This window comes from Protobothrops mucrosquamatus, unplaced genomic scaffold, assembly GCF_001527695.2.
Source record: "Protobothrops mucrosquamatus isolate PMUCROS unplaced genomic scaffold, P.Mucros_1.0 scaffold665, whole genome shotgun sequence".
NCBI classification, from domain to species: Eukaryota; Metazoa; Chordata; class Lepidosauria; order Squamata; family Viperidae; genus Protobothrops; species Protobothrops mucrosquamatus.
In genome coordinates this window covers 635,551-654,205 of record NW_015386953.1, presented here as the reverse complement: position 1 = coordinate 654,205, position 18,655 = coordinate 635,551, and the positions used below count along the sequence as shown (strand labels likewise).

The window sequence follows — 18,655 nt, the reverse complement described above, 5'->3', positions numbered from 1 at the left end:
ATGTACTAGAGCAAAATCTCCACAGCATCATTTATTCAGCTTAGAGTTGAGATGAAAAGTTGTGTATCTAATGCATATTGGCATTAACTTTGTTCCAGTAGATAATCTTGCCCAGCTGCCTTTTGTGTATGTTGAATAGGAGTGGTTATTCAAAAATGCCAAGTTTATGAAGATAAAGTTTACAGTATCTTCATTTCTGTGATGGAACAAAGTGCTTCAAGTTTTAAGGAAACTTTACTGCAATCACTTATTGGTTTGTGTAGCTGTCTTTCATTTGCTCCCAAGAAACAAAACAATTCAAAGTTGCATACTCTAACACAAAGTTATATTAAATCAAACATTCTAATAAGTCAAGATCAATTTGGGAATGGTAGAAGTGTGAAGAAAATATTCAAATATTCTAAAAGTTATGGGAAGAAAATTAAACAATTCAAACAGGCCTACAAACTGAGCAAACATAAACTGTATCACTTCAGTACAAGGGGCAGAAAAGCTCTTCCTTGAACAAAATCCTGAAGGTAAACTCATCTTTCCTGATAAACATTTTAAGCATACCAACAGAAAATCCCACCCCACAAATAAGTAAGACACTTTAAATTTAGCCATACATTTGAAAGTCATCCGACTTCAAATACCTACATACTATCTGTACCTCAAAACAAGCTTTAAAGCAGTGTTTTTCAAAGTTGGCAACTTTAAAATGTATGATTTCAATGCCCATAATTTACCAACCAGAATGCTGGATGGGGAGTTCTGGGAGTTGAAATCATGCATTTTAAACTGCCAGGTTTGAAAAACATTGCCCTAAAGTGTGAAAATCAGACAAAGGCAGAAGGAAATCAATGCAAAACCAGTCCTCTTAAGCCATGCTTGTTGCAAGGCAAACCAGCAACTGCTATCCCAAGGCATTAACCATTTTACTGGGAAAACAGGAAATTGTTTTATGTCTTCTCATATGATTGGTCCAATTAACTCAGTAGTTCTGTACCAGTTTTCTACAACCTGGCATGCTCTAGTATGACTAGGAATCCTGGCAGATGTAGTTCTAGCCATCCAAAATATAGTAGATTGCAGAATGCTAATTTGCAGATCTCCAGAGCTTTGAAGGTCTTTCTCAGCTGTACTTGGTGAGGTGAAGGACTAAAACCTGGCAATTGTTCTCACTTGCTAGGTTATAAAAATTCCTCCTGAGCATAGTGATAATTTATTTCTAAAACTAAATATATCCTACAGCAAAAAAGCACAAAAAATTATAACAGCTTATTAATTGTGAAAAATGACTAGAACTTTCAAGGTGGCGAAAAAAAGAACATGAAAGATTAATTTCTTTTTTTACTTGCTGGCCATGTAGGACAGCTTAGTATTATGTGACCAAAAGTATTGCAACCTATGTTATTTGGAAGGTGTCATATCTATAATCCCTAATACCCCTAGAGCAGGCATGTCAAACTCCCAACATCATGTGATGTTGCACGACGTATCGGGACTTTTTCCCCATTGCCGGCGATAGGGTGGGCGCGGTTTCACCATGATGCATCCGGCCCACGGGCCGACAGTTTGATATGCCTGCCCTAGGGTGTCATAACTATAATAATCATCACCAAGAACCACACTTTTAGCTTTAAGCATGGTCTCCATGTGCCGTATGTAAAATTAGTGGGTATAATGAATGATACAAATGAAATATACTTCCTTCCTTCTTTCTTTTTTCTTCCTTCCTTCCTTCCTTCTTTTTCTTTTCTTTCTTTTTAGTAATTACTGTGAATGGAATGCCCCACAGGTGTGTATTTATACTTAAAACAAAATGCCTGGCTTCTTGTTCACTGGGGCTTCCCCTTAATATTTGTTCCTGACACTGAAAAATGTAAAACAGTGCAAATGAAAAATGGCACTGTACGTGCCTGTACATAACTACACACCTGTGAGCTGTTCTGTGTACATAACTTTGTTCTTTTCATTGCTGAAGAAATGTTGTTTCACACATATTGAAGCAGTACAAGATAAAACAAAACAGAAGTGCAAAATACAATGCAAGCTATATTCAATCCCTCTGTGCCCACTCAGGCTTGCTAGTAATTAGCTAAAATAGTCCTTATAGATATTTAATTTACTACAGTGGGCAGTTGTTTCTAAAGAACAAGGCTAGCTAAAGCTACTGCTTAGAGCAGACTGGATTAGCTATTTGATTAATTGATTGTCAGCATCGTTTTAGCTTCAGAAGATACACAGGAGTTTGCTGACAATGAGAGATTTACTTCAAATACTGGATACAACAGAGTGATTACATCCACTATCTGTTTCAGAATATAGAGACACATTAAAGGCTAATATTCAGATCTAGGCACCCATCCACTGCATGACAAACAAATCACTTAAAAAAAAAAACCAAAATCACAACCATTTTACAAAGTATGCTCTATATTCTCCTGATCTTCTCTGGAGGTGGCCGTAGAGGTTTCAATAAATTATATAAGAAGTATCTTTAAAAAAAATGGTACATGCCTTTCAAAAGAATGTTTACCCACCCTTACTTTTCATTTCTTTCTTTGAAATGTAGAACTCCCCATACAGAGGATGCTCTGTATGGGGAGTTCTACATTTCAAAGAAAGGCTGTTTATTATCATTGGTGTAAATGATTGACTTGAAATTACTGAAAGCTGCTAAAAGGCAGGCAACTTTGTAGGCCTAGGCATGGGAAGTATTTTTGTACTGTTTTTTATTTTGTTTCACTGTAGAAAAACAATGGGCTAACTTTTGATAAAGCAACAATACATTGAAATAAAGTCCATATCCATATAGATGTACAGGTTTTTTTTTAATGCAGGTTATATGTACAGTAACTCATTTTCACTCTGTCTTGATCGCTAAATACACATTATTGCTTATAGCAAAGTATACAGCTATGCATTCTTTTTCTTTTGAAATTATTTATATGGAAATAGGAATGATTTTGGCAAAGACAAAGCAGTACTCAAAGCTAAGAGGATTGCCTTTCCATTTCCAGCCATGCATGATCTTGGAAACACTCTGTGCTTCCGCTGCTACAAACAACAACAAAAAAGTCCCTATTGCCATAATGATTGCTTGTTAAAAAAAAATATTAACATCCATAGACATGCAGGGACATTTTCAAGTAAGGGGATAATTATAATGGATTAGATTTCAAATTAATTAAATTTTTCCACTCTCTGATTGTCATTCATTTAAGAAAGAAAATTGTTCATGTTAGCTGAGAACGGCGAACTTAATATTCCTGATTTGACACAAATCGGGAAGCTATTATACATGTTAAGAGCGCATGGTGGCATTCCATATGCCTACTACAAAAGCTTTGTAAAATACGCAGGCTCAGAGTCATCAAGTAAACTGAGTAACTGTGGATTATAATCTGAATCTCCCCAATATTAATCCAGCACCTTAACCACTATATCACATTAACTCTCAGTTTATAATCCAGGTTTCTTCCAGGACCTCAAGTAAGCATTCATAATTCCTCCTTCTCACTCCAGTGGTTATTAACCTCACCCAACAACTTGACACAGATATCGTTGGTCTTCAACCACTGTTCATCACTGGACTACACTGGCTCCTCCAATGTGAAAACTCAGATTCCTTCATTTGCACCACATTTAAGTTTAATATGATTTCTAAACTCTGTTATGTGTAGCAATAATTTTAATTTGTTACTTTTAAAACTTTTTAAAAATGTTTTATATTAGCATAACTTTTTATCAAAGAGATGAAAGTACCTATGTAAAGTAAATATCAAGTAATTTTTGGTGGAGGCATTACTAAAACCATATCACGAAAGTAGGACCACCAGAAGGATAAATGTTTATGGAACCATCCTTGAAATTAAAAGGGATGACTTTGAACTAGAATTCTTATCATTTCCACCCACTTTTGACCCACTTGACTTAAGTATCTCAGAAAAAAACTGTTTGGGGAAGGACTGTCACAGTCATGGCTTCTCTGTGGGGGTGTCTACATTCCAGAATAGCTTTCTTTCAGAAATTATTATTATTATTATTATTATTATTATTTAATTTGTATACCGCCCTTCTCCCATAGGACTCAGGGCGGTTCACAGCATATTAAAAACAAATAATATACACAAAATACAGAAAATACAAAATACAAAAATACAAAAAAAAAAAAAAAATAAACCCCGATAAAAGCCGAATTAAAACCAAATATTACCAGCTGTGTTTCCGATTAAAATACTTTTAAAATTATCCCTACCTAAAATCCTCCCTAGGTCAGGCCCGCTTGCTGAAAAAGCCATGTCTTGAGGGCGCGGCNTTTTTTTTTAAACAAATCAATTTTTACTGTGGATACTTGACTGTATTTTTAATCCATACATGAGAATTGCCAATTTACCCACAGAAGAATCGTTTCTTTTGACTGCAGTGGAATACAAATTCAATAAATAAATACATGAAGAGGGGATGGTGGGAAGATGGGAAGTTAACTCACCATAGGAAACAAAACATACTGCCGGAGATCGTGAGATTCAAAATGAGGGTAGTCTCCAAAGCCAACTGGATGCGAAAAAGAAAGAAAGAGGAATTGAAAAAACAAATTGCTTCAGCTTTTACTGCATATGAAACTCTTTCCTAAAAGGTTCTTCAATGGTTTAACCTGGAAAAAGCAGGGTTATTCAATATTTAGTTTGAAATCCTTGACTATGAAGGCAGAAAATTGTTTGTCTCACCTAAAAAGTACAGTTATGGGGCTTGTATTCATTTTTTTTCTTGAAGGGGATTTAGATCTTTCAAATGGAGGGAGGACAAAAATTCATACTCGAATTCCTTCCTTTCCCTATTTTATATATTAACAGTGCTGGAGTATTCTTCATAAGTAGAACAGAACTGTTTGAAATCCAGTTATAATCCCAAAATAACAGAAATAATTTCCACTGTATACTTGAGGAAGGATATATGCTTACATTTGAATGTTTCCAATGGTTCCAGAGAAGTTTTTGGTGAAAAATGGGTAAAAATAAAAGTTTGACTATGTTAGTGGAAGTCTTCCCATTGACCAATGGATTTCACCCTATATTTCACTTACATTCAACATAGAATGACATTCCTGTCAAAGATTTCCTTTGCTTTGTGTAAGTTTCAGAATTGGAGAAAAAGAGTGAAAATACTTCTTAAAGTACTTATTCTTAAAAATATTCTTGCACAATATTTTTATGAAAGGTTCTCCATTTATCTCTTTTTAAACAGTTTCATGCTTAAGAGAGAGGGGCAAAATGCCCAGGAGCTTTCTTTTTATTTTATTTGAGTAAAGTCTGCCAAAAAGATTTTCAATACTGGAAATTCCCCTTATGAATTATTCCAAACAAAATATTCCTGTAGACCCATAAGGGAAATTTGACATTATTATTGCATGTATTTCGTTTTGTTTCACATCGTAAATATACCTTTTTATAACCAATAAATATAAACTTGTTGAATACACTAAGGTGATATGTATACAAACAATAAAAATGATAGAGTACTAAAGAAAAGCTTTTAGGAATTCTCTGTGTATCAGTCAAGAACAATAGCATAAAATTAAAAATGTGAGTATATGGATTTATGAATGCTCATATCACTCTGATAATAAAGACTTATTTCATTTCAATCCATAATCAAGGTTTTACAAATATGACTTGAGAAAACACATGCCTCATTTAATTGATACATGGAACAATGATTTCATCTGTGATAAAGCTGTAGTTAATTTTAAAGATACAAACATCCTCTCCTATTTTATACTAAACATTCATTTATGACTTTGAAAAAATAACCCACAATATTTAAAGGAAATGAATTAGTTTAAATTCTTTTAGTGAGAAGAAGCCAGAAGCAGAAACTGCCCTTTTCTTAATTTATTCCTCTTAACCACAGTTTAAACAATCTATAGCTTTCTCAGTTTGATTTCTGAGTAACTTTAATTAGTCTTCCTCTAGTGTGCTAAAAGGGTGAAGGGAGTTTGCAAGCCTGAGCTTTATAAACGTGGTAGGAAACTTGGTATATTTGTAAAATCCATTGCTTAAACACATTTGCAGAAATCCACTGATTACATGCAAAATGTATGAAAAATGGTAGAAGCAGAACAGAAGATAGCATAGCTAAAGTGATACATGACTTGTCTTCTTTTTAACTCACCTTCTAATGCTGCAGTGGAGGAAAAAGACATGAATCATGAATTCAAGCCCCATCCTATTTATTTCTAACCCTGATCCACTATCCTTTTTCTAGTGCAGTTCACTAATAAATCTGGATGTATCCGACTTATGGCATTAGTAGAAAAATAATTATTTGCATGCTATGCTAGGATATTCTCAAACTAAAATACATCTTAATTATGATCTTCATTCTCAGTTTCTTGCAAGAATCCTAAAAACTTCCACTTCAGTAAAAAGAGAAAATGGCTCATTCAAATGAATGATTCATTTATTTCAGGAATTATTGCCACTTAATGCCACTAATGTTTCCAAAATATACAGTATTAAGCTTTTAAGAATGCAGATCAGTGTCAATGTTTTCCCTAAGGGGTTGCCATCTCCAGTTTAATAGGAATGTATTGCTATAGTTAAATAAATAAATAAGATGGGGAAAGAATGGGCACATGTGCTCCTGTACCTTGAGCTGCCAATGTGGCTTGAACGCCCAGTGCTGCCAACCTTATCCCTTGTTCAAATGAAGATCGCAATCGTCCATCAATAACATCTTTTTTTACTTGAAGATAGTACTGGTACCTGTGAACAAGGGACAGAACAGAATGAAACCGAGAGTACCTAAACATATATATTTTTTTCTCAATGAGTTTTAAGTATTGATAGGGCTGTTCTGTTCTGTATAAGTAAAAGGAATATTGAAGGTGATACTTATGGCTAAACCATGTGGGCATTGCATTTTGTATAAGTAGGCAAGGATGACTATTTCACCCTGACCAAAAAAATATTTTTAATGGCATATCTACATGGCAATATTAAAAGGGTTTGAACAATACCATATCCTAATTTCGGAGAACCTGTACCCTAATATCATCTTAGTCTTCTCTCTACTGAGGTCACTTTCAGACAGTACCATTAGAAATTAAAAGCAAAACTGGGCATTTTGATACCAAATAAACTGAGAAGCATCTGGTAAACATCAAAGGATTTTCTTGGGTGAGCAATGTATTATCTACAAAGAGGTTAGGAAGATTAACTTGCTTATGTCTTTGATTATAATTGAAACAAAAAGAATCTGCCTTTACAATACTGTTTATGCATTTTGCAATTTCTGCTAATATTGTAAGGTGATCCTGTGATCTTCTACGACTGAGATGCTTCTTTGCATATGCAAAAACCAAAGGAAAGGTCTATAAAAAGTAAACTCTACATGCATAAAGTACACTAATCAATTTCAATTTCTAACCAAAAGTAGTACTTTTCATAAATGTCCTTTTCCTATCACCTTCAAACTAAACAATCTCTTGAATTACTTAGAAGAAACTTCATTAAAATTAATGGGATTTATTTTTGAGTTGACATGAATAGCTTTACACCACTCATCAGTAGTAACTCAATTGGAGCAATTAAAATGTTTCACTTTTTAAAGAAAAGTGTTGCCAATTAATCAGGTAACTTTTAAAATAACCCACTTTTTAAAATGGTTGTTGAGGGACTTAGTTTTGCAAGCTTTTGGCTTAGTTGATATAACCCAACACAGAGGTTCACAATTTAAGGTTCCCAAAACTTTAGGTGTGACCCCAGAACCCTGAAAGTTATAATTTTTAATATGATAAATGGAGAGAATTATTAGAAACATGAGAGTTAAGTTTTTATTTAGTTTTTTTTTTACTAGTCATAGCCACTTTCTAGAGTGCTATTACTTGCAAATCATACAAAGGGTCAGTTTTTGAAAAAGCATACTCTCCAATTCATTTTTTTGATTCAATTTAGATACTGCCCAAATCCAATTAATTCTGGATAGTTCACAAATAAAAACACAAAAATACAAACCAAACCCAATTTTACTCTGCCAAACATTTTTCATACTGCAGTTCAGGTACTGTACACTATATTGCATTAGAAAAAGATACCATTGAGATACCAGCCAAATTAGCGTGGTTCTTTGTGTGTGTGTGTGTGTGTGTGTGTGCATGTGTATTTTGCCACAACAAAAGCACAATCCCACAAACCCCTGCCCTGCATATTTATATGACTAACAAGATAAAACACAAAGATGTATTGCAACGATAACTGGAATATTTGACTACATTTTTGAGCGAGTAATTTCTTATTATAAGATGAACATAACTTGGTATCTAGAAATTCGATTGAAAAACAGCTTTGATCTCCTTGTTATAAAATCCAAAATCAGGAATCCTATACAATCTGTGAAACAGAGGCAGGCAAGCATCGGCCACTAGACAGCACTAACGCTCCAACAAGCTCTGCTTCTCCAGGTTGTAACAGTCGTGGCATTATCATGAAGAAACATTTCAAACCATCACCGTTCACTGAAAGAGAAATCCTGGGTGTTTTCACAGAATGAGAATTTCCCAGATATTTTGAAGGCTTTTGAAGAGTATCCAAATGATAGTGCCCCAAAAGAAAATCACTGAGCAGCGTCTACACAAGCCCTTGTGGTTTTGGGATGGAAGAATGAGGCTGGGTTTAAAAATTATGTTAAGTTACAGATTGTTTTACTGTGGTTTATTGAACACCATTTTGTGTACTAGGCAAAACCACAGAATCTGGCTTAAAAACCAAACTGGCTGAATGCACGAGTTGGTTGTGAGTTTTCAGGATCACGGCATCCTGGATGGAATAAAGAAAAAAAAAAAAGAACCAATTCAAGGCAAAGCAGGAATTTGAACCCAAGTCCAGAACTCTATCTTCTCTGCTACACAAATTTCATGGAGCTTCCTTGATTGTGTTACTTTTTTTTTGTTTGAGTAGAATACACATGGTTTTGTTATCAATAATACGAACACAGACTGCCAATCTCATTTCATGGGAAGTATGTAAGAGTGGAAGACAAGTCCAAACAAAGGCATAATTACAAGATGGCTATTTTCCTTCAGTAGAAAACACCGAGTTATAAACTTATGCATTATCAGATGCATATCACTGTATTTACAGTCAAATGACAGGATTGTAATAGAGAGGCAGAAGAAGGCAAACCTTTTATCTAAGGTAATTTGGTGCCTCAAGGCTGACCAGCCAGGATCAGCACTCCAGTGAGATTTTTTTTTTTTCACTCCTACTTGGATGGTCTTTGATTTACTACCAATGTTGGAAGCATTGCCAAGCAATGCAGTCTTTACATGCACTGCACCCAATTTTATGACCTTTTTTTGCAACAATCATTAAAGCAAATCATTAAGGGAATCCAGTCTCCCATGCTGGCTTGTCGGAAGCCCCCTGGGAAGGTTACAAATGGCAATTGTGTAACCCTACTACTGTCAAGTCCCAAGAATGACAAGTGGAGTTATTCTGAGCAGTTTCTTTATTGCTGTTTGCTTATGGACAGAAATCTCGCAAGCGATTATCTGCATAACTGTTCAGTAAATATACTCCGTGAACTGCTGGAGAGGGGTCCGTCTTTGCTCTCTTCCTGCATACCAGGCATTGCAAAGCTCTACTCTCTCTTTGCGCTCTGGAAAAGAGCCCCTTCCTCCCACAACTACATTCCATCACAAGAATACTGCAACTGTTGCAAATATATGCAAATTGCCAAGCACCCCCCAAATTCTGATTGTGTGACAGCAGGGATGCCCTACAGGTTTTAAATGTGAGGACCAACCGTAAATCACTTTTTTCAATGCCACCCAAACCAGTTGTTAAACAAAGGGTTATAGGTCAAGGCTATCTGGGTTTGTTTTCTCTCAAAATGAGCCTGGCAAGAAATGAATGGGTTTGCTACTTACCAGCGCAATCCCCATGTAAAGCCAAGCAAAGAAACCACAGAGGCGTGTGACAGATTGGTATGAATCTCAACACAAAATGTAACCCAGAAGTAAAGCAGAGAGATTTCTGCATGCAAAAGATTATTTGAGACAAAAAAAAAAAAAAAAAACCCAAAACCCTCCACTTCACAATTCAAAAAAATATCAATTAAAACACCCACACACATAAATACAATAAAGTTTTCTGAATTAGAACTCAAGCAGAAACTAATTTCAGGGTTTTCAATTGTCATCATCTTACTGGGCTTTCTTTGTGAGAAAAGCAGATGGACTGATTGGCAGAATTCATTCTAATCTTTTGTTTAAATTGCAAGCAGAACCAAAGAGCTAGAGAAGAGCAGAAATTATATAGCTCTGCATTTCTCAACCGGGGCAAGTTTAAAAATGTGTGCACTTCAATTCTCAGAATTCTTAAACCTGCTAAGTTGAGAAACATGATACAGAACACCACATATTTGGGATCGATCGCCTCCACTGAATTCACTGGTGTTACTTTTGAGTTGAAATAGATACCAGCCTTCACCACATTAGCAAGGACAACTGGTAATTAAGCAGTATGTGTAGTCCTTAACTTACAACCATAATGGAGTCTGCTCATTATAGTTGTAAGTGGTGATGGTCGTAAAGTGGGTCACCCACAAGGCTGACCCAATTTTACACTTTTAATGGCAGTCATTAAGCAAATGTCACGGTCGTAAAGCAGCTGCCTTGGTCATTCAGCACACACCATGTTCGTTAAGCAAATCACTTGCTTACTATGGGCTGGTTTTGCCAAATACTGGAAGTCAATGGGTAATCTGGTGGGAGTATAAGCCTCTCCCATCCACGCACTATCTGGAAGTCAATATCACTCACAAGGAAGGAAGGAAGGAAGGAAGGAAGGAAGGAAGGAAGGAAGGAAGGAAGGAAGGAAGGAAGGAAGGAAGGAAGGAAGGAAGGAAGGGAGTCACCTGCATGACCAACCCAATTTTACACTTTTATTGGCAGTCATTAAGAAATGTTATGGTCATAAAGCAAGCTGCCTTGGTCATAATTCCAGAAGATCATTTGTTTTGAGATCCAGATTGTTCAGCTTCTTATTGGCACTCCATGCCACAGAGGCTGGCTTCACGCAATCCTCTGAACCACATAGTAGCTGACCTTGTTTTTACCCAGCAACTTGAGCAAGCCTAATTTACATGGTTACATTTTGGTTCTATCTGTTTTGTGAACCAAGATGATTAGGTTAATTCAGTATATTATGCTTTCCTTAAACATAAGCAAGCATGTCATGCAAAGCTACCCTCATCAGTATCGTCCCTCCTTAAATAGATGGATTTTGCAAAGTAAGTTATAATTTTTTGGTTCTGAATAAGAATTTGCCCAACCAAGTTATTACTCATTTCTTGTGGCTCCCTTGCATTGAACTGCCTTTACTCCCAAGAGCTTCATCCTGTTCTCCACTTGCTTTGACTATGAGACCCTGGCCTAGAATTCTATGGGGCAGCATATGTTATTGCTATTGCTAATTCACCATGAAGGGTTATTCTAATAGAGAAAAACTGGAGGAACCAATGCTATACAACATAGCAAGGAAAGCATTAAAAAAACGCTTTGTAAAGCTTCTTCAAGGCTTAAGGCTTCCATGCTGCCTCTTAAATCTCCAAAACTAAAAAAAAAATGCCAAAAAATATCAGGTCAGCCCACTCAAGGGCTGAATTTAAGTTGCTTCTCAAAAGAGTCCTAGTGCCCCCCTTTTTCAGGAGCCCTTAAGACTGGGGCACAAGGGACAGAACATTATTCTGAGGCTATTTGCCCTAAATCTACGTCCTCTAGCTAATAAAATTAGGGTGTGTTTTTTTTTTAAAAAAGTATTCATTCCCATTGGTAACAATGTGAATTGTACCTCCTCTGGAATAGATTAAAAAAAACACAAAATAAAAGAGGCATAAAAGATAACATGTAGAATTTTGAAAAGCATATAGTTTTGCAGCTAAAAGAAAGATGAGTTTCAATCCAGTCCTTCCTTTTGTCCTCGGATGCTTGAATTAATTAGAGCAAATTACAAGGGAGTCCATGAACAATTTAGAGGCACATAAAGCTTCCTTTTTGAACTGCTTATAATTTAACCCAAATACCAGAGAAATACTCAGCATAATACCAGGAATGCAGTATTGCAGGCTAACTCTGCCCACAGCCAGCAGTTCAGTTCTGACTGGCTCAAGGTTGACTCAGCCTTCCATCCTTCTGAGGTCAGTAAAATGAGGAGCCAAGTTGTTGGGGACAATATGCTGACATTTGTAAACTGCTCAGAAAGTGCTGTAAAGCACTATGGAGCGGTATATAAGTCTTAAGTGCTATTGCTATTGCTACAGTAATAGAATGTTGCAAATCTGAAAGTGCATATCTCCTGGCATCTCCTTTACTGCCTGAGAAACTGGGGAGAGTCCTTTCTGAGCCTCTTGCTGCACCCTCCATCCAGCAGCAGACTATCCTGTGTCTGACCTTTCCCCAGCTCCCAAGGTCTTTCTCACATATCATTACAGTAGAGGAGACCATTGGTTAATTATTCTAACTGTCAGGAACAATTAACCAATGGAACAACCTGCCTCCAGAAGCGGTGAATGCTCCAAGTTTTTAAGAAGAGACTGGACAGCCATTTGTCTGAAATGGTGTAGGGTTCCTGCCCGAGCAGGGGGTTGGACTCGATGACTTCCAAGGTCCCTTCCAACTTAATAATAATAATAATAATAATAATAATAATAATAATAATAATAATAATAATAATAATAATAATAATAATAATAATAATAATAGATAACAGCTATAAAATACAGCAAAAACAAAAACCAATCAAGGAGAGAAGCAACCTAGAACTAAGGAGAAACTTCCTGACAGTTAAAACAATTAACCAATGGAACAACCTGCCTCCAGAAGTGGTGAATGCTCCAACACTGGAGGTTTTTAAGAAGAGACTGGACAGCCATTTGTCCGAAATGGTATAGGGTTTCCAGCCTGAGGAGGGGGTTGGACTAGATGACCTCCAAGATCCCTTCCAACTATTATTATTATTATTATTATTATTATTATTATTATTATTATTATTATTATTATTATTATTATGTAAGCAAACAAATCAGCAGATGAAGAGATGAATGGTTGAAGTAGCAGCAATAAAATATGTCCTAAAAAACAACAATGTGTAGCATACTTTATGCTATGAGTGAGATAGAATATGTATGTACAGTGGATATTTTAGTATCTGTACATTAAATATATGTCTGTACATTGATATGAATATTTTGCATGGCATAAATAAAAGGGAAAAGCAGACTGGCAATAATTTGAAAACAAGAGAATCCTAATCTGAGTACAAATTTAGCCTGGAACAAACTGTTAATCTGCTCCGTTCGTTGTTCATTTATATGAGATGGGACCAGCTTCTTACACATTTTTTTCTTTTCTCTTATGTTATTCCAACTGGGTCCTCCCTGAAAAACCTTTCCCCCCTTTAACTGGGTCTTTGGATTAATTTCCTGAGAGCCTCTGTGGTTTTTTATGCTGTCACCTTGCCCCCAATTTCATTTTTAGTTGAGGTTTCTTTCACAATGCATTTGAGAAACAGGACAGAAGTAAGGGTAAAATGAGACCATTCCAGAAATATTTAGTAATGTAATTCTCATCAATAGTAGTAGTGTGAAATGTTATTTAAAATAGACATTCTAACCACCATGGCTCAACTGAGTACACCGCTACAGAATGTAATTGTATAATTAAACAGAATTAGTTCATCTGATCCTGATTCTGTATGCTTTACCTGGTAAGGCTGGTATCCATGTTGCAAGTCTGGAAATTCAAATCTCCTACTATCTCTTTATAGCCTGAGAAATTAGGGAATGTCTCTTCTGAGCTTCTTCCTTCAACTTTTACCCAGCTGGAAGTATGCTGTCTCTTATCTGACTGTTGCCCAGGCAGCATCTCTTCGGCCTTGTCTCCCAAGGTCTTTCTTACATACATTACCTATAGTTTGAGATTTTGTAAGGAAAGGTACAGAGTACCTTTCATAGTAAGAACAAATTAATTTCAAAAATGTGAGTGTATCTATTTATTTGTTAGATTTATAATGTACCTTTAATCAGGAGCTCATGGTGGCATATATATTTCTCCCTCTTAGGTGTCTCTACACCAACCCCGTGATGTAGGTTGGGCTGAGAGAGAGTGGGTTGCCCAAGGCTGAGGGTGGACCTGATTCCAATCCATATCCAACGTTTTCACCACTGTATCACATTAATTAAGTTAATTATTTATTTCAATTTTGAGTCTGCCTGACTGTGTGGGCAGCTTACAATTTAAAAATAATCAAAAAGAAAACGGATACATCAAAGAAAAGGGAATACAACCAAACCCTAACAGAGAAAGATGAAAAGGATACCAAAAAATCCTGAAGGAGCTCAGCCACTATCCTGGCGCTAAGGCCTGTGAGAACCACTTTTTAAACCAATTTTTTAAAAAACAAAACGATTTAAGGTGTAAAAAGTATGATCTCCAGGGGGACATCTTTCCAGAGGATGGGAGCCACCAAGAAAGCACATTTCCTGGGCCCTGCACAGTGAAGTTGCTGAATGGATAGGAATCAGAGTGTGTTCACTCTAGCTAACCTCATCAGATGGGCCCAAACACACAGAGACAGGTGACTCCACAAGTAGTCAGGCCCTGTGCCATGAAGGGCTCTATAGGTGATAAGCAGCACCCTGAATCGCATCCAGAAGCCCAATGAACCATTGCAATTCACAAAACAGGAGGGACATCTATGTGACTCCTGACACCCCCATCACTACCTCTACCATTACATTCTGGATCAGCTGTAGCTTTTGAGTGTATTTAAGGGCAGCCTCACATTCAGCCTTAACTACAGTACTACAACGCTAGTTTCAATCTCAAATATGTTCCTACAATCATACAAAGTATAATCATTCTTCTAGAGTGGTTGGGATGTCACTGAAAGTAACAATATCAGGAACAAGTCAGAATCCCAGTGCTCCTGTGTATCTTCCTATCACCCAGGAAAATGAAGCAATCCATGAAAATTATCTTCATAAAACAGAATCTGATGCTATCTCTTCTCATAATAAGTCACAATAATATGTCAGAGTGTGAGTTTTATTTATGATTCTGGGTTGTTAGGGAAGAAACCACTCATTTTGTTCTGATAGAATTCTATACAAACCAGGTCAGAGGATCTGGTTACTTTAAGGAAATACAAAGTGGAATCCAATTAAAGCATCTGGCTTTTAAAAATCTCCCAACATGTCCTTGTTACCAAGAAGAATTTGTTCTTCACCTTCAACTGGCAAGGAGTTTTGAAGAATTATGGTTCACTTAACAGAAGCTGAATATCATGCTGATACTTTTAGGCTGGTGACAGGTCAGTTTACGCATAATCAAAATGAGTTGAAGTACTTATTATCCTCCAGCTTGGCAGTAGTAGATTAAGGGGCAGAATCTCTCACATGATTTGAAACTTAGCTCACCATAATACAGTTTAATTGTTCCACCAACAGCAACTGAGTCATCTGAAAATATGCCTCTGCTTGCCCAGAAAGGGGCAACTATTACAGTACAGGGAAAAAGGAGATTGAATTACATATGGAAGCAATGGGAATTAACAGTTTGAAGATTTCTCTAATATTCAGCCAGGTTAATGGTTAAGCTGGATCCCGCACATCATGCTAAATGCATCTCAGAGGTTAGGTCGAACAAAATGCAAGGTAGTCCAAAAGAACAGATGTCTTTAAAATGGTTTATCTCCATAATAGGTTGATACTATCCATGCTGAGCTTTGGACTCTTATTTAGTAGAGCTTCTCTATTTTTAATATGTCCAAAGATTTTCTTTTTAGCAGAGGGAGTCATAGCATTTTTACTGTTAATTCCATCCTTACCTCCTTTATGGCGTTTTTTTTTTGTATTTTCACCAAGAAAGTTTCTGTAAATCAAGGTTTGGCACTATGAGAACAAGGTGTTGAGGGGGTGTAGTCTTGTCTTACTCCCTTCATTCCACTCCCCCTCCACAGCTTTCTCTCCAGTTACAGGTAAGTTGTAGAAAGATATTTCATCCTAAGGTGCAAATTATGTTTTTTCACTTTCTCTTAAAAGCAGAAACAATCCTAGTTTGCTAGGTAAGCATGAACAGTGGTACTGATAGTTCAAAGGAAACATCAAACAAAGAAGACCTGGAATCCCCACACATACTTGGAGAAGAAACATGAAAGGGAATTGAAATCTGAAAGGCAGAGGTTCATCCTCATCCTGCAAAAAGGCTACACTTTCACATTCTGATTAAGACAACATCACAACATTCTGTGTTGTAGGAAACTGCAGGAATACTTGATCAGCTGTCCTAAGAAGCTTTTTTTTTAACGAAAAAGAAAGCAGAAGAACATTTCCCTCTTGATGATAGTATTAAAATTGTTTCTAAGCATGCTTACTTGATAGAAAATTTCACTGTGTTCATGTTCCAGAGCTTTATATGGATGCCCTTTAGCAAATGTTGGTCAACACTCAAAAGGGGGTTTCATAAAACTGACATCTTTGTGCCAGCAGCCCAGTTCAGGTATGTGTTTATAGCTCATTACAGCACCAACCTGTACAGAAATACCACAGGTCTGGGCAAGTGCATGGAATTCTTTTGTGGCTTGCAGATCAACAGGCTGTTAACTAAATCCCAATTTTCAAGTCACCTGCATTACAGCATTGTTTTCAAATTAGGAAATGGAACATCACATTTATGTTCGGAGTTACGTTGATTGGACTGGTAGAAATCAGTTACATAGGGCAAAAGAAGTCTTGTGCAATTAATAATAAATTGATCACCAGATAAAAAGGGTAATTTTTGAAAAGTTTGGGGAAGTCTATGAAAAAAGGATTAGATATAAGGAAACTATAGCATACTTTTTAATATTTAGCCTTCTTTGCAATTTAAACGTAGGATGATTGCTTCTAGAACTCTTGGGATCTACTCTAATTCCTTGGCAAAGATCAAGGGTATAAATAGAGTACACAATTCCATAAGACTGTAAGTCGATACATAGATGTTACAACTTAAACAATGAGGCTTCCACTTTTATAGAACTCAGATAACATGGAATTATCTGTCATGGAATGAAACTGAGATTTCACATAAATGGCAAAGCACTGGAAGTTTGGGGAAATTGATATATAAAAGTGAAATACAAATAATTTGATTCAATCTAACAAGCTATTTGTCAAATATGTCCAACAGTGAGGACTGAGATTTGCTTGCAATGAGGTTGCAAATAAGATATACGGCCTGACAAAACATATAACTGTGATGATTTACTTTTTTTTTGCTTTAAGTATCAATCTTTTCCAATACAACTTGCTTATGACTGTCATTCCTTCTTGTTTAGTATATAGTTCTGTGTAGTTATATAGTTAAAAGGTAAAGTTAAAACAGCTTTTTCTTTTCCATTGTAAATCCAACAAATTGGAGAAAGAGTTTCAATAAGCAGCCAGCAGAAGAAAATCTTTCTTACTTTTCCCCACTAAAACTTTTTCTGATCATTCCCAGTTATTCACATTTAATTCAGAAGGGAGGTAAATACTATGCCACAAAAGCAGGAATGTCTGTCTGTCTGTTAGAAACTATGAACATTTCATAAATCTCCTTAAGCTGTAATTTTCAGAGTTTGTTAGTTTACAATTCACTTTGTTCTCTAAACATCTTAAGTCAAACAGAAAATTTACCTTTTATTTCATTTACAACAGGAAAATAAAACCTTAATGTTAAATTCTGGGTGCATTTTGGAGCAGCGTATGAGAGCAAATCTTAAAAAGAGCAAAACATAAAAAGTTATGTTTACCTTTGAGCAAGTTCAGGCTTAAAACTAACATACAAACATATGCATACACTGTAATCAATCAATAATATAAAGCAGCCACCCAAAGGAATTCATTCAGATGATAAGCACTTGATTTCATTTAGGAGGTTTCTGAAACCAAATGGTAAGTACTATTGATTAAGTCATAAAGAGACTGCACTGATTTAATTACTTGCATGTATGTATTTATACTCATTTGACTGCTCTCTACTTGCCAGAATGTGGTAAATGAACTAAAGACAAGCCAAATTACATCCATTCAGTCCAAAACTTTTACTTTAAAGTTAGCCAAACAGAAAAATGGAAAACAGAAGAAACAGAATTGGAAATGTCCTTTTGGCAACATATAGTAGAGGCCAGAATAAATAAGCAACTAAAAGTGTAGTCTGTGATTATTAGACTGCTGGGTTAGGACAGGGGAGATACAAGTTCAAGTCTATACTTTGCAACGGAGCTCACTGGGATTGTCAGATCCTGGGACTGTCAATGTCTCTCAGAATCTACTAATCTATTTTACAAGTATGTAGTTGTGACAGCAAACTGAAAGATGGAGTATTATGCAAATCTTGAAGAAGAATATATATGTCATGAATGAAGAGATAAAATCTTAGAATAGAAAAAAAAATCTTCCAAACCCTGGTCTTCTTACTCGCTACTGCATCTTTATGCAGGCCCTCTAAATGGAAAGCACTGCAATTTAGATGACAAACTCTTGGCAATTTCTGTAAACCCTTTTAGGGATCTAAATTGAGTCCTTGGTCTACCTAAATAGGTCACTGAATAGTTCATGTATGGAATATGTTTAAAGGATCTCCTGCTTG

The 18,655-nt window shown here is 36.1% G+C and overlaps 1 protein-coding gene across 1 annotated transcript in view; it reads right to left on the bottom strand.

Moving 5' to 3' along the window:
- PTPN14 (protein tyrosine phosphatase non-receptor type 14) overlaps nucleotides 1-18,655 on the bottom strand; it is a 65,286-nt gene that overhangs the window by 33,000 nt on the left and 13,631 nt on the right. Inside the window, exons 3-4 of the mRNA XM_015818016.2 lie at nucleotides 6,637-6,752; nucleotides 4,478-4,542 (exon numbers count right to left, since the gene is read on the bottom strand). Coding sequence (XP_015673502.1) covers nucleotides 4,478-4,542; nucleotides 6,637-6,752 — 181 coding nt within the window. The remainder of the gene's footprint in view (nucleotides 1-4,477; nucleotides 4,543-6,636; nucleotides 6,753-18,655) is intronic.